This window comes from Vigna umbellata, chromosome 4 (assembly GCF_029865625.1).
Source record: "Vigna umbellata cultivar VRB3 chromosome 4, Vumbellata_1.0, whole genome shotgun sequence".
Lineage (NCBI taxonomy): Eukaryota > Viridiplantae > Streptophyta > Magnoliopsida > Fabales > Fabaceae > Vigna > Vigna umbellata.
In genome coordinates, this window is record NC_142168.1 from 6,771,658 (window position 1) to 6,788,043 (window position 16,386).

Here is a 16,386-nt window from a genome sequence, read left to right on the forward strand (position 1 = left end):
TATACGGATAAATCCGTATATAATTTTCGTATATAAGTTATATACGGATTTATCCGTATATAAATCTAGCTACGACAGTATTATATACGGATTTTTGTCCGTATATAATCCGTATATAAACACGTATTATATACGGATTTCGGGTCTTATATACGGATTTTTGCTGTATGTAATACGATTTTTTCTTGTAGTGATTAACCATTTTTCCTAGGAGTGACAAAATGGGTTAGATCCGATGGCCCAACCCGTCTACCCGACTGAATAAAGGCAAGTCGAGAGATGCTTTTGAACTTACCAACCCATAATAGTCTCGCTGGTCTAGCTCACTAACTCGCCAGACCAGATGAGAGGCAGGACATGCAAATTCGTCGGCCCGTTACATGTTAATTAACTTAGCTCACAAAATTAGGTTTGTGTGTTGTGTTTTTGGCTTTTATGAGAGTGTGAACGCCACAAGAGTGTGAACGTTGTGAGAGTGCAAACATTATAAGACCCGTGTAAATAAGATGATGTTTTAATTTAATTATTTTATTTTAGGATATTAAATAATAAATTATTTTGTGAAGGTGTTGAGAAATATTTAAAGATGTGAATAAAATTAAATTAGTATTTATTTCTATATTAATTTTCGAAAAGCTTTGGAGGTGATTTACGTAAGTGTGGAGAAGGAAAAAAAATGAGAAGTGGAGTGAGATTGTGTGCATGGGTTGACGTGAATGAGGAGGAGAATGAGAGTTATAGTGGTGTTGAAAAGTCAAAATGAAAAAGTGGATGAAAGAGTGGAGAAAGTGTTACGTAAATAGTAGAGGGAGTGAATAAAAAGGAAAAAAAAATGAAAGAATGCATGGGAATGAGTGGTGTGGGACCGTGAGCTTGGGGCTATGAGAGAGAAGAAAATAAAATGAAATTGTGTGAGAGAAGACATGGTGTTGCGTGAGTGTGGTGGAGGAAGTGAAGAGACAAGAATAAAAAATAAAATGGGGTGTAATGGTGTGGGGCCGTGAACTTCATTGGTTAGAGAGAGGAGATTGAAAGTGTAATTTTGGTGTGTGGAGTGGGTACCGTAAAAGTGAAAAAAAAGGGAGAGAGAAAAGTGCTTTTAGTGAGAAATGATTGTTTTATAGTGGGTCTATTTCGTCATAGAAAAATAAAGTATGATTTTAGAATTTAAAAATGTTCATGGGTCTACTTGGTAAAGTTAAGAGATAGTGTATTTAAATTAAAAATGGAGATACATTAAAAAGAGTATTTTAATTTGTATGAATGTAGTAAAAGTGGGGTGCACTACAAATAATTATTCTAATGGTCGAGTTGTAAAATTAATAATTTCATGGGATATGCCATAAAAAAATATTTTAATTAATTGTGGAAATTAATTAAATTAATTGTTTGTAATTTTAATTATTTGTTGGTCAATGAATTGGTTGATTTTATACATGGTTTGTTAAATATGTATGATTATGAGTTTGTGAGAATAAGTGTTCTGTCATTTCATTGGAATTTTTGTCGAACGGACGATGTTCGTATTACGATACAATAGTGTGTTGAGTTTCTGTGGAGGTTGAGATTTGAGTATCACCCTTTCCACATTTGCAAGGACTAGAGAAGGTTGGATGTCTCACCCAATGATTTCGGCTTATGTTGAGTATAGTGCTCGATAGATGTACAGAACCGAAGTTTTTACTTGTTAGTTCTTGATGAGTCGGAGAGATAAGCTTGAAGTTGCGATGGAAGGCGGCTCGAATAGCGAAACAGGTTTGATATGATAAAATTCCAGGAAACAACAAAAGCTTGTGTGAATGATCTGGATTATGTTTTAAATAATGGGGTGTATTGTAAAGTAATGACTATTATTTTAGTCTGTGTTATGAGTTGAGAATTGAAATATAATGTGATGTAACGACTCATATAGTCTGTGTTTTGGGGATATGATTACTGAATTGTATGTTATGTTATATTCTTAGTTACTAACTCTTTTTTGTTTGTGGTTGTGGTTCCACCTGCAATGATCGTACTTGTACGAGAGTATATGACAATGCAGATAAGACAGGACTAGAGTAGTCAAAGAGAGATATAGGAATTTGCTGCTCGGAATTTATTATGTTTTAAAGTTATATTATATTTTTGAATAATGTATTTCAAGAATTGTAATGGTTTACTTTTTATTATAATACGTTTAGAAATTTCAGGTTCTCGTTTTCGTGACGTTATCTAAACGAAAAAAAAAATTGGCAATTTGGATTTTATAAATTAAAACATGGCACTCTATTAAGGGTGTTATAAACACCATTGTGAGACTATGAACACCACAAGACTACAAATGTTACGAGAGTGTGAACTTCGCGAGACTGTGAACATTATGAGAGTGTGAACTTTTGTGAGAGTGCAAACAACAATGTAAAACTATGAACGCCATATGTTTATGTTTTTGTTGTCATTGATTTGCCTTTGTTCATTTTCTAGGTTCATGCCATGACGTTTGACATTGTCAATTCCTCTATCTACTTGTAATTTGAGAATCAAGGTTAGAAATTAGGGTTTTTTGAATTGGGGTTATTGCAAAGAATAGAATACCACGTCTTTCTACTACAATAAAACATGTTGGGTATTTCTTCCAAAAGAATTTGGGTCAAAGAAGAAATTGGAGATCTTTTCTTCTATAAGGAGCAACATAACATCCATGGTGGGAATCTTCCAACCCATTTTCTAATTGCTAGCCCAACCCGTTTCAATTTTGATAGGCCAAAAATAAACTGGGTAATTGTCCTATTTTATCACCTCTAATTTTTTTTGTTTGATGTGTTTCAGAATGTGTGTATTGTTCCACAATTTGTCACTCTTGTAAAATCAAAATAAATCTATTTATATTTTCAACCCTCCTTAGACAATTACATATTTTTAAATTTCGAAAAATATATAAGTTTAAGAAAGCTGTAGTAATAACAAAAATGTAAGTGGAGGTATAAAATAAGATAGAAGTGTAGGCTTATTATTTGTCTTTATAAAAGCGTAGACAATTAAAATGAAGCACATCAATTCCATTTATAGCACATGAGAATGTCAGATTCGTACCTACATGGTCCATCTTTCATAATATACCAATGGCAGTTTACACATATTTTGTAATCCCTATATTGATCATATGCATCAAAATGCAACAAAGGACCATTTCCCCAATGAACCGAACAAAAGAATAGTGTTCCCCCGAAATAGTTAGCTCCAAAACTAAATTTGTAGCTTTGGCCAATAGGGAGAAGGTGAAATCCAAGATCATCATCTTTTGATTTGCAGTGAACATTTATAGTTTCATGTCCCTCTAAACTATTCGTAATTTCCACACTAACTGGGTCTACTACCCATGCCCATGCCAATGTCAGCATACACAACATCACAACGATTTTCAATAACATAGACATTGTAAATTCTCATGTTCTTTTTCTGATCTTCAATCTGTTATATATATACACAAGCTGCAAAACAATGGCATAATGTTAAAGAATAAAAATGTCTTTTATTTTTTGTATTTGACCTGAGTTATTAGAAAACATTTATCCCAAAATTTTAATTATAGGAAACATTTATCCCAAAAATTTTAGTTATAGGAAACATTTATCCCAAAATTCTCTCACCATTAATTATTTATATTCTATTACTTGTTGTACTAAATTAATTAACTCAATTCCTATAATTGACATACATGAGTGACGGTCAATTCATAGAGCTAATTAATTAATTATATTTTATTAACACTTATTTCCACTTTCTAAATTAATGGTTTAAAAATATTATACTATAAAAGAAATTTTTTTTGGAATAAACGTTTTTCTATAATTAAAATTTATTTTATCAATAAAATTTAAATGAATTAATTAATTAATTAACACAAAAGTTATATAATATCAATAGTTAATGATGAAAAAATAGAATAAAATAAAATAAATTTATAATAAATATTTTCTTATAATTAAAATAAATTTTATAAATAAAATTTAGGGAATTAATTAATTAAAATTAAAATTAAAAATAATAAAATATCAATAACTAAAAATTAAAAGTACTTACATCACTTTTAATTATAACCATTTTATATTACGAAAGGATTTTATGAACTGATTTCAAAATTTTAATTATTGACCATTTTATTAATAAAAAATTCTTCAACAATACATATTTTATTTATTGATGAAATAAATTTACAAATAGATAAAATATATATTGTGACAAATTTAGTGAAAAATTTCTTAAGAATAGATAAAATATATATCATGGCAAATTTAGTGACAAATTTCGTAGATAAAATTATTAATTAATCAAATTTAGCAACAAATATACTAATAAAAATGTTAATTCCAAATTTTTACAGTAAATGTTAAATAAATTTTAAAACATGTAATTATGGTTACTTACGTTTCCTTAAGTAATTATGGTTACTTATTAGTTTAAGCAATATAAATGGTGCTAATTCAAATGTATTACAAACACGTGAAAATTACTAAAAATAACAGTTATAAGGGATTGAATTTAATGATCAAAACTCTAATCACTCAACCATGGAATATATCTCTAACATCTTCACACATTCACATAATAAGTAAAAAAAAAAACTTTAACCCCTTAGAAATAAGTTCTAAATATTCATGTGAAAATACTAGTCTCTTATATATTCAAACACAAGATTTTCATTAAGAAAAGAAGTCAAGAATGTCTAAGAGTCTTTGTCTATGCTAGAACCAAGCGTCTTGGTTGTTTTATCCTAATCTAGGTTCCAAAAGATTTTTCAATGATTAGATACCAACATAATAGCATATATCCCATCATGCAAGTGAAAACAAGAGATGGAACACATGAATATAGAATAAAGATATTCTATTGTAGAGAAAAAGTTACAAAAAGTTTAGGTACATTACATCAAACCTTAATGAAATGGATTTTAGCTACTCCTATACATTCTAGAACACAAGGATGGATTGAAAGATGAAAAGGATGAAGGAAGATGAAACATTGAGCTCTAGAAGTGCCTCAACCCAGTCTTCTTGCCTCTGTCTCATTGCCATGTCCAAAAGCCCCTTCTTTTGCCAACATTCAATGCTTTAACTAGGCGAGAGGTACTTATTTTGACAAATTAGGTAGCTTAGCTCGCTAGGCTACAAGCTTTTCTTGGCAGGGCTAGCGTCGGGCTCTCATTGGACGAGTTGAGACACTACAAGAAAAGCGCTTATTACCGACAGACAATTACCGAAGGTCAAGTGTCCTTCGGTAATTTGCGCTGCTTGTGATTTATCGGCAGATACGAGGCTTCGGTATTAGGCACGATTACTTCACCTAAATTTTGGCTATTCCCTCACTCATTTTCAATTTCAGCAGTTCTCTTTCCCCCTAATTTCTCTCTTCTCTTCCCCCAAAATTGAAATTCGAGGGCATGTGAGGGTACCCTCAAATATCTCCTCCTTCGTTTGATTCCCTTTTCTTTGCGCATCATCGGTCCCTTCCATCTTCTGTTGGCATAACGGTGGTGTGAAGAGCGCGAGCATTTCCGATGGTGGAGCGGGTTCGTGCAATCGGAGAGGGTGCCTCCCTGTTAAGTTCACAATCATTTGCAGAGGGAAACACCTCCAATGGCGACGACAGCGGAGCCAAAAGCGAAGACCTACTGGTGCCACGAATGCGATATGAGCGTGTCCCTCACACTCCTTCCCTCGCCTCTCCTCTGTCCCCATTGCCACACCTCCTTCCTCGAACTAATGGACTCTTCCTTCTCCCAAAACGATGCCGAATCACCCCTCTTTGACCTCATTTTCCAGGACGCGCTCTTACTCCTCTCCCCGAAGCCCCTCCCCGCCAAACGCCACCCTTTCCCCTCCGTCAACGTCACACCCTCGGTCCTTTTTGCGCTCGACCCCAACGGCTTCGTTTTCTTCGCTGTGTGCAAAGACCAAATTTCCCTCTTTGACGCCGAGGCCAAATAGTTGCCCTGCAAACACCTTTACCATGCTGGTTGCATCACGCCGTGACTCGACCTCCACGCGTCGTGCCTGTTGTGCAGACTTTGCCTTGAGGAAGAGGCGGCACAGGAGGAGGAAGACGAAGGTGACGGCGTGGTGGCGGAGATTTGGAGGGAGCCTCGAGGTGCTCAAGCGCCTTTGCTATACGGTGGTGCTCTGTCTTTTCTTTTCTTTGTCTTGCATCTCTTTTTTAGTGCTAAATTAGACCAGAATTCCGCTCTGATCAACTAGCTTCACTGTAATAATTATGAGAATGAAACTCCAATTTTGATTGGAGTTCGAGATGACCATCGGAGAGAGTATAGAATTTTAGTTCGGTTAATGTGTGTGTGTTATAATTGTTGAAGAGTGTTATTGATGACCAATCCTAATTTTAGTTCGGTTAATCGTGATGGGTCTGTCCAAGGAGAATCTGAAAGGTCTCATACTGGCTTTGGTGTCAAGTGGGTTCATTGGGGCAAGTTTCATCATTAAGAAGCAAGGTCTCAGAAGAGCTGCAGCAGCTTCTGGTGTCAGGGCTGGTCAGGGAATTTCTTATTTTTCTTATTTTTCCTTTAACAATTAGAATTTCTATTTGGAAGCTTGTATTTGGTTATACATGATTTTGTTTTCTTTGCCATTTTGCAGGTTTTGGTGGGTATTATTATCTCTTGGAGCCACTCTGGTGGGTGGGAATGATCACAAGTAAGCTTTTAGTGTTGTTTTAATTTTGTTTTTATGCTTAAAACTTTGTTTTTTAACATGGCAGGACGGGGCTGCTAGATTCTAGATTTTCTTTTACCTTTTGTCTTGTATTAATAATTGGTTTTGATTTTATCAATTAATTGTCTGGAGTTAATTGGATTTTATTTTTAATAAATTTTTTGAATCTGGTAAGTTAGGATCAACTGACTCGTTTTACATTAGGTAGTGGAACCCGGATTTCATGTTTTACATGCTTTATTATTAGCTAGATGCAAATATTTGTTTGTCATGGTCATTTTTTCTTCATCTGATTTCTTGCAGAACCTGTTTCTGTATGGTTTAATGTACAGTGTAGTTTTATCTTCAGTGGCATGCCATTGAAGTTCCAGACACTACACTGTAGTTTGCAATTCTGTTATCTCCTCTTACATCAGAAACAGGAGAAATTGGAGACCATGCAGCTAAAATCTCAACCCCTGGAGCAGCTAAATCAGGCTGCAAAATCAAGAAATGGTTAGAATAAGCAAACTGTTTCTTTGAAAATACAAATTGATATGTATATTACCTTTAGAATGTTTGGAGTGATTGCATTTGGTCCTCTAGATGAGAATGAAGCTATGTAAGGGGCTACTGAGTCTTTACCTTCATTACTCTTAAATATAGTAGCAGTGGGATTACTGTATAGTATGCAGTTAATATAATATAAATTAGTCATATGTATACACGAATGAAAATTGCTCCTGTGATTCTTAAGTGATGGGATGTGTGTAGTAAAAATATACCTTGTTAGATTTATGTAAGAATGTATGAGTGCCCCGTTTCTAAGGCCAAGTTGAACCGTTGGCAATGCATAGATAGAAGTCACATCTTCTGGCACTGCACTTCTCAATAAAACACCAGCTGCTCCAGACACCAATCCCAGAGATGAAGATTCTTTAAGACCATCACACAAAACAATTTTCCCCTTCACCAAATTCTCGTCTAAGGAATGTTGGATGCAAAACCTAAGTAGTCATGGTGTAAGGATAAAGAAATAAGACTCACTAAATGTAATTGTAAAATTGTTACCAGAGAGAAAGATTAGATTTTGGTACCTAGATATGGAACTATTGTATCCACCATTGATGTTTGGTGCATTTCCAGCATAAATTAATGGAAAGCTCTCGTTTTTCATATCAAATGAATTGATTGAAACTCCCTGAATATTTAGTATGATTTATGAGGTTAATTAGTTAAAACAAAGGAAGACTTGCCATTGATCACAATATAAGGCTTCACTAGCAAGGTTAACATTAATTATCACTTTTTTCTTAATGAAGAGTAAATTGAAACAAAAAAGAATATAACCAAAGTGAGTTATGGTAATATAAATATGATGTAAGACCAAAACATTCATACTCTGAATTAGTATAATGTTATTCATAGTAGCTCCTTCATTACGAAGGTCTTCTCCGTGCTTGTAGCTTTTCTGGCATATGGGGGCTTAGTAATAGTATTGGTATTCATTCTTGTCTTCAATTTTGCACCAAAATGTGGGCATACAAATGTGCTAGTTTATACTGGCATTTGTTCATTGATGGGTTCCCTCTCTGTAAGTAAATTAAATGTTTTCTCTCCTGTTAAATCTTATGTTTGATGATTGATCTACACTTCATAGTATATAATCCGAGGAACATGATTTCATGTTCAAAGTAATATGGTCTTTACTATTCACTACTGTGTTCTAGTAATGAATTTCATAAATAGACTTTCAGCTTCCATACGGTGTTTATATATTTTTTACTTGCATAATTATTTCTATAATAATACTTACTGAAAAATGTTTGCTTTTCACTACAATAATACTGAGGCTGATCTACGTTGGATTGCTATAATTTTACAGGTGATGAGTGTTAAGGCCCTCGGGACTTCTTTGAAGTTAACTTTTGAAGGGAAAAATCAGTTGATCTACCCAGAGACATGGTTTTTTATGTTAGTTGTGGCTATATGTGTCATCATGCAAATGAATTATCTTAATAAGGTTTCTTTTGAAGATTGCCAAGAATGTAAATGACGATTCATAAGAGCTTTCTATTTATAGTTAGATTTTATAATTTGTAGCCTTTTTTCTTCTGGAGATATATGTATTGGAATATAAGAATCATACTTTATTCTTTGTTGAATGACAAAAGATTACATTCATTATTACCTTCTTCAAGATATATGTTCCGGAATATGATTTAACTTGAAAGGAAATTATAGAGTTCATCGCATTACCAGCTACATTACAATTTGCTAGAGATTTTAAATGTAGTTCATTGATTCTTTATTCTTTACTCCTGCCTGATTTTTACCGAAGGCTTTTGGCTCTCGGTAATTACCGAAGGCTTTTGGCCCTCGATAATTACCAAAGGCTTTTGGCCCTCGGTAATTATCGAAGGGCAAAAGCCTTCGGTAAATGTTAGCGACAAGGGATTTATCGAGGGCTCTTTGGCCGTCGATAAGCCGTCTGTAAATACCCTTTTCCGACGGCTTCTGGCTATTTCCGAGGGCTTATGGCCTTCGGTAATGCCCTTCTTTTTTGTAGTGAGAGGACTCGCTAGGCGAGCAACTTTTGGCAAAAATAATTTAACAAGCTTCAATCTTCCACTTTCCTTCAAAATTAACCAAAACTAGATAATTCTCTATCTCTATAACACTAATGTACAAATTTTGCATCTTTTCAATGAATTTTAACACAAAACACATGAATCAAGACAAAGAAGGGGTTTTAATAAGTGTGAATAATAAGTAATTATCACACTTCCTCATTTTTTGTTGGATACCTCATTTTTTGTGTGGACATCCAACAAAAAACGAACTGCAATGCTCTCGAAGCTAGTGATCTTATTGTTATCTACAACAGTCATGCTACCGACCAAATCGTCGTCCCGCTCGATTGATCCCAAAATGCGTGAAGCGATTGACAGTGACATCGATGATGAAGAAGCATCTTTTGCATACCCTTGACCATCTCTTCCTAAAGATTCCTTGAATGAAGACAAGTTGACGTTCAACATTATTACCTAAAATATGAGGAACGATCGATCTGCAACAGAAAGTACAATAGCAAAGATGAAAATGGCAAGCGAGGCACACCCCTATTTATAGAAGCAAAGGCCCCACCTGTGAGTCATCCTTAGTCATTAGATCAAGTTAGATCCAATGGATAAAGGCATCTGACCTTTTGAATTTTTACATGTTCGAGATTCGAAGCACCACACACACCTCTCCCAATGGTCATATTTTCAAACACGTCGAAGCGAATATTGTTGATGCGTCAAGCGGTCTAAATGCACATAAAATATATAGGTGGCTAAAGAAACCCTAGTTTGCATGGAAGGCAAAAGCCATTTAACAAATTTCAAACCCATTCGCTAGTCATTTCGAGCTTAGGCTTGGGGTCCTGTGTACTATATGACCGTCCGGTCAGCCACAGATTGGACAATCAAGCTTAGATCTGTGTGAGTCACCCTCGAGACTAGACAATCAAATAAGTGAATTGGTGGTCACTTAAATACAGGTTTGAGGTAATGAGGTAGGTGATCTGTATTTACTGCACTATTAATATTTAAACTGTGTAACGTTAAGCTGACTTTGACATCGAGTGTTTTATGGAAATACCCTCTGAATATTGGAACGAGCGGTTGCAAGAGTACTTGGATTTCAAAAGAGTTTCAAACACTAAAGTGATCCAAATGTTAGACCGTTGTACGTCTCAAAATAATATTATTTTACAGGTAGCAACTATTTTTTCCCTCAAATATATAGCCTCTTCAAATACTTGCTGGTTTGGTACATTCTGATTATTTTGATATGAAATGCTCTTATTCGAATAATGCTAAAATATTTTGGATTTTTTACATATTCTTCTGCAGAAAGATATGGAGGAAATGTTTGGTGCAGAATTAAAACCGTGGCCCAATTCACCATTAACAAAACCTTAAGCACATTCTATACTATTATTTCCTTGTTTTCCGAAGTTTATATATATATATATATATATATATATATATATATATATATATTTTGCTTACTATAATGGTTTTCTTCAATATGATTTGAAGTCTTATTTTAAATTTGTTCCTTGTTGTGATCAATGTCAACTACAACAAGTTGCCCTTCGTTTTATTTTTATTCATTTCCATTTTTTATTTGCGAAAAGAATTGCTTGCAATTATTTTAAAATAGTGCCCGTGTAGGTTGATTTCTTATAGATAAAGTGAAAAACGAATTTATTTTGACAATTTCATGTCATAAATGCTTAAAAATAATGATAAAAGTTATATTAATTAATTAATACAGTTGATTAAATTTGTTTATTTTACATATTTATTTATTTTTTCGTTTTTTTAATAATAATTCCATAGACAAATATGAATTCATTAAAACATGATTTTGCATCTTTTCATTGAATTTTAACACAAAACACATGAATCAAGACAAAGAAGGGGTTTTAATAAGTGTGAATAATAAGTAATTATCACACTTCCTCATTTTTTGTGTGGACATCCAACAAAAAACGAACTGCAATGCTCTCGAAGCTAGTGATCTTATTGTTATCTACAACAGTCATGCTACCGACCAAATCGTCGTCTCGCTCGATTGATCCCAAAATGCGTGAAGCGATTGACAGTGACATCGATGATGAAGAAGCATCTTTTGCATACCCTTGACCACCTCTTCCTAAACCCTATATATTATCTTTCTTCGTTTAAACCAATATATTATCTTTCAATAATTACTAATCACTCTTACAAAAAAAAACCAACGAACCCACCTTAACGATTCTCATCCTAACTCTCCTATATCACTGTTCTATTTTTCCACCAGAAGCCAAAACCCTTCTGTCCTTTAAAACTCTATTTCAACATTTCACTTTCTATTTTCTCCATTTAATTACGTTGCATGCAGTAAAGCTTTTAATGTGCCACTCTTTATTTCTTCCTTTCCAAACTTCACATAATCATCCTCTCAAAGTAAAACCCAAACGAAGAAACTTCTTCCCCTACACTTGACTATTTACGTATACTACACACACATCTTCACCCACTCTTTATTTTCTTTGCTCAATTTTCCACCGTGGGACCCACACACACCATTTCTTGCATCCAACAATCTCCACTCCTATCTTTTTCGTTAAACCCTATACGTAAACTTAATTATATAAGGACCTTTTTCTCTCCCTCGTAATTGCATGCTCCACACTATTATACTTCTCTTTCTCTCTTATTTCCGCGGAGCCCCATACTATCACATGCAACCCTTAGCCATCCCAACCCATTAACTTCCTTTCTCCTACTGCATTGTAAAATCCAACCAATAAAAATCACCCTAATTTTTACATGGCTAACCCTGCATGACTCTCTTCCCCTTGCTTTCTCTCAACTTCTACTCATACCCTTCAAAGCTCCAACATTCTATTCATGCATAATAATCACGTAACCCTAAATCCCTTCTTCTTCTTCTTCTTTTTTTCTATTCCCCTCCACTGTTTCCGAAACCCATCAACACCAGAAGCACCTTCACGTAAACTTGCCCAGCTTCCTTTCTAACTCTACTTCTACACATTAACTTTTCTCCTTCTTATCCTCATCTTTCTTTTCTTCCAACTTCAACCACTCCTCTTATAATACAACCCCTTCTTATTTCTCTCTTCTTGTTCTTTCCTCCCTCGCCTCCAGACAAAACTATTTAGCAGACATCACTCCACTTTAATATATTCGCACGCACATTCTAAATTTCCACAACCCATCCGAGGCTCTCTAATTGGGAACACGACGCTCACACTCTCACACACTCTTCATTCCCCTCCCACATACACACACTCTTCATCCCCTCACAACACCCTCATACATATCTTCTCTCGTCCTCACCTTCTCTTCATTCATGTACCCATTCACACACTCATCTACCACATCCGACAAAATCATTTACACTTTCCCATGATTCTCACTCATACATCCTCTTCCAAGAAACCATCTACTCTACTCTATTTGACCTATTCCCATCACGCACATCTAACCGAAACTCTCCATGCATCACACCTATTTATTCTCCTCAAATAACTCAACTCATTTTATTCCTCACCACTCCAATCATCATTCATATCTTTCACTTATCACACCTATTTTATTCTTCCCTCGTACACGTACTGTCCAGGAACAAAGCCCCTGTTAGACACCCTTAATAACCATTTTCCCTAACCGAGAGGAAGACACCCAGTCTAGGGTCAACGAATTGCACCAAACAAGAGGAATACATCCATTAATGTCATGCAAAGCACAATCTAGTCCTTATAATGAGTTTTCATTTTATAATTTTTGTCTTATCTAATTTTATCCAATTTTCACAAACATAATGACATCAAAGGAATTGGTAATTGGTCTGAAAAAATCAGAAACACTCGTTAAACAATTTCTTACAAAAAATGATTTTATAATGAGTTTTCATTTTATAATTTTTTTCGTATATAATTTTATTTAATTTTCACGAGCATAATGACATCCGAAGGAATTGGTAATTGACCTAGAGGGTTTTTTTTAGAGATGATGATTCAACCTATGCAGATGATGAAATTATAAAGGTTAGTAAAGATGGTGAAATTGAAGAGATCTTGAATGAACCTTTGCCTGAAAGTGAATATGCCAATGACTCAACTCTTTACAAAGACAAATTGTTTAACGACAAGTGTTTCTGATTTTTTCAATTGGGACTACAATAGAAATGACAGAGAAAAGGTTGGAGTGAGAGAGATAAAAGACAAAGGGTTGAGCGGAATGAGGGAGGTGAACAAGAATGAGGGAGGTGAACAAGGGTTTGGGGTTTCTTTTTTTTAAGTTTTGAAAATTTTAAAATAAATCATTTATTAATAAAAACAAATAAGATATTTTAACTAATTTAAAATAATTCAATTTGATTTAGTTTGTAGTGTAGTTCAATTTATATATAATTATTATAAAATTAAAAGAAAACAATTCCACCTGTATCAAACTGAAAGAAATTATAAGGTGGGGTCGTGAAAGAGGTGAACTGTTGTCACAATGTTTGAGAAAACAATCCCACCTTGATCATGAAAGTAAAATCTATTACTTATATTTACTGAAGACCTATATGATCGGTAATAATTTTATGACCTTACCTTAGAATTAACTCTATCATGTGTTGAGTTGTCCCGCATTTGGTGAGTGACACTTCCTGCGCTTAAGCCTTCTAGAGGACGCCCAAGCTTCGTGTTGTTGGCGCTCAAGCGCCCCAAAAGGGGCACTCAGGTGGTGGGCGGTGGTTTGCTACGCTGAAGCCTCCAAAAAGGGCGCCCCAACCTCGAGCTTCCTTCCTTCTGGTGCTTTTTCTGGACCTTTCCGAGCTCTATCTCCTTAGCACTTTATCCCTGCTGCTTTCCATATTAACTCATTTTCTATCAAAACAAAGGGAATTAGTCATAAAATCATCAAATTCACCCTCAACTCTCTTATTCACACAACTTAACAGAAAAATATGATTCCAAGAACGTTTCTAAGCAGAAAACGGTGTATTTAGCATCAAAATTACATCACAGATAACGATATTTTCAACCGTTAACAAGTTTATATAAGTAAGTGCAAACCTCATCTTACAAGTTAATTTTGTAAGTTTGACTTAACAAAATTTGAATTATGTTGTATAGAAATGATTATTGAAAATGCTAAAAGACTTGTATCAATATGTAATCACATATATGAGATGATATGTGAATTATTTTTTGAGTTGTGAATTAAGAATTGAAAATTATGTTGTAAAATGGATCATTCAAATATACCAAAGGATGTCGACCTTGGGAATTGGCCGACGTTAAAGTATAATATGACGTCGAATTATCATTAAATCTGACGTCAAATAGCTTAAAGGATTTCAAAAAGAAATCCATTATTAAAAAACATAGGTTTAGAAATGAAAACAAAACGAAAAGAAATACATTATAACAAAACATAGGCAAAAATGAAAACCAAACTAGTAAAAGAACCATAGGTTATGTAAAATGGAGTAGGATTTTGAAATCCATATCTGTTAACTTTTTGCTCTGGGTTTGTATCATACTTTCAAGCTTCACAAAAGCTGATCATAAAGACAACAAAATGCCTTGCTTTTGTAAACTTGAAGGAGTTGATACAAACCCAAAGACAAAAAGTTATAAAAATGAATTTGAATAAGAAAGCTCTACTTGGAACCAAAAGTTTGGTGAATGGAGGTGTAGGGTTTCAAAAGGATCTGAAACTCTATTTAAAGTGTAAATGTGGGGAAGCATATGAGCGTTTAGTATTCATTTATTTTGGATTGGACGTCAGTTGTTGCCTAAGCGGACGTTATACGTTTGTTCTGGTTAAAGTTTAATGTCGAAGGTGTTAATGGTTGGACGTCATTTAGTTTAAGACGTCGAATGCTACATCTACATGATGTCTACCAGTTGAATTTATTTACAATACTGTCACTGATCATTGTTAACATTGACTATTTTGTGATTGGACGTTGAATGTGTTACATTATACACTATTTTTGTATTAGTGATAGTACATAGATTCAAACCTGGTTTTTATTTTCCAATTTCTTTCTTTTTCTTTGCTTTTCTCTTTAATAGATTATATTTGAATGTTTATGATAGATGTAATTATTTGTATATTAATTGAATTATTTTTGAAATCTCACATTAATTAGTTATAAGGTTAATTTAGAATATATAAGTGAATGCAAACATCATCTTATTACAAGCCAAATTTGTAAGGTTGAGTTAGACTTAAAGTTTATTTCTTAACAAAATGTAAATTATGTTGTATGAAAATTACTATTGAAAATGATGAAGACTTGTATGAATATGTTGTCACATATCTTGGATGATATTTATGTGAATTATTATTTGATTTCTGTATTAAGGATTGAAAATTATGTTGTAACAAATCTCCTTGTTTCACTGATGATCTAAGTCACATAGACTAAGATATCATCATGTGGTGAGAAACTGAGGAAAGTTTTTCAACATTGTGACATGGATAAGTGTCTTTGCTTCTCGGGGATTTAGTCTCAATCGATATCATAATATTGCTCAAAACTAAATCGCTTAATGTGAGTTCTTTTTCATAGGGACAACAAAAAATCATTTTTCAATCTAACTGGGGTGTTTTCACGTCTCAATGTCGATGGATAAAATTAATTTAGTGTATAGATTATTGATTTCGTGTACCAATTTCACCCACACACTTAATTATTATAATCTCTTTATTACTCGAATTTCAATGATAATCTCGTGCATCACTAGTCTATATTTTTGTTTTATTTGGTTTATTTATAAAGATGAAAATGGAAATGCAACAACAATCAATGAGGTGTAGCGTAAAAGTGATAAAACTCAAAGTGGTATATGTGGTGATCGGAGAAGTTGCAATAAAGTAACAAGAACATTGAAGTAAATTGCATAAAGAAAATTACTAAGGAAAGAAAATTGCAACCATCAACATTGGATTAACCATTTTTCCTAGGAGTAACAAAGTACCTGACTAAATAAAGGCAGGTGGAGAAATGCGTTTGAACATGTCAAAACACAATACTCTCGCCCATCCAGCCCACCAACCTGTCAGACCAGATGCAAGGCAGGACATGCAAACTCGTCGGCTTGTTACACGTTAATTAACTTAGCTCGCAAAATTAGGTT

The 16,386-nt window shown here is 33.9% G+C and overlaps 1 protein-coding gene across 1 annotated transcript; it reads left to right on the top strand.

Moving 5' to 3' along the window:
* Positions 1-5,766: 5,766 nt before the first annotated feature.
* Positions 5,767-8,808, top strand: LOC148199150 (putative magnesium transporter NIPA3). The gene is made up of 5 exons (XM_088111543.1): positions 5,767-6,150; positions 6,409-6,523; positions 6,630-6,686; positions 8,150-8,277; positions 8,569-8,808. The coding sequence occupies exons 1-5, from the start codon at positions 5,767-5,769 to the stop codon at positions 8,737-8,739; spliced, it is 855 nt and encodes a 284-aa protein (XP_087967669.1). The 3' UTR covers positions 8,740-8,808.
* The last annotated feature ends 7,578 nt before the right edge of the window (positions 8,809-16,386 follow it).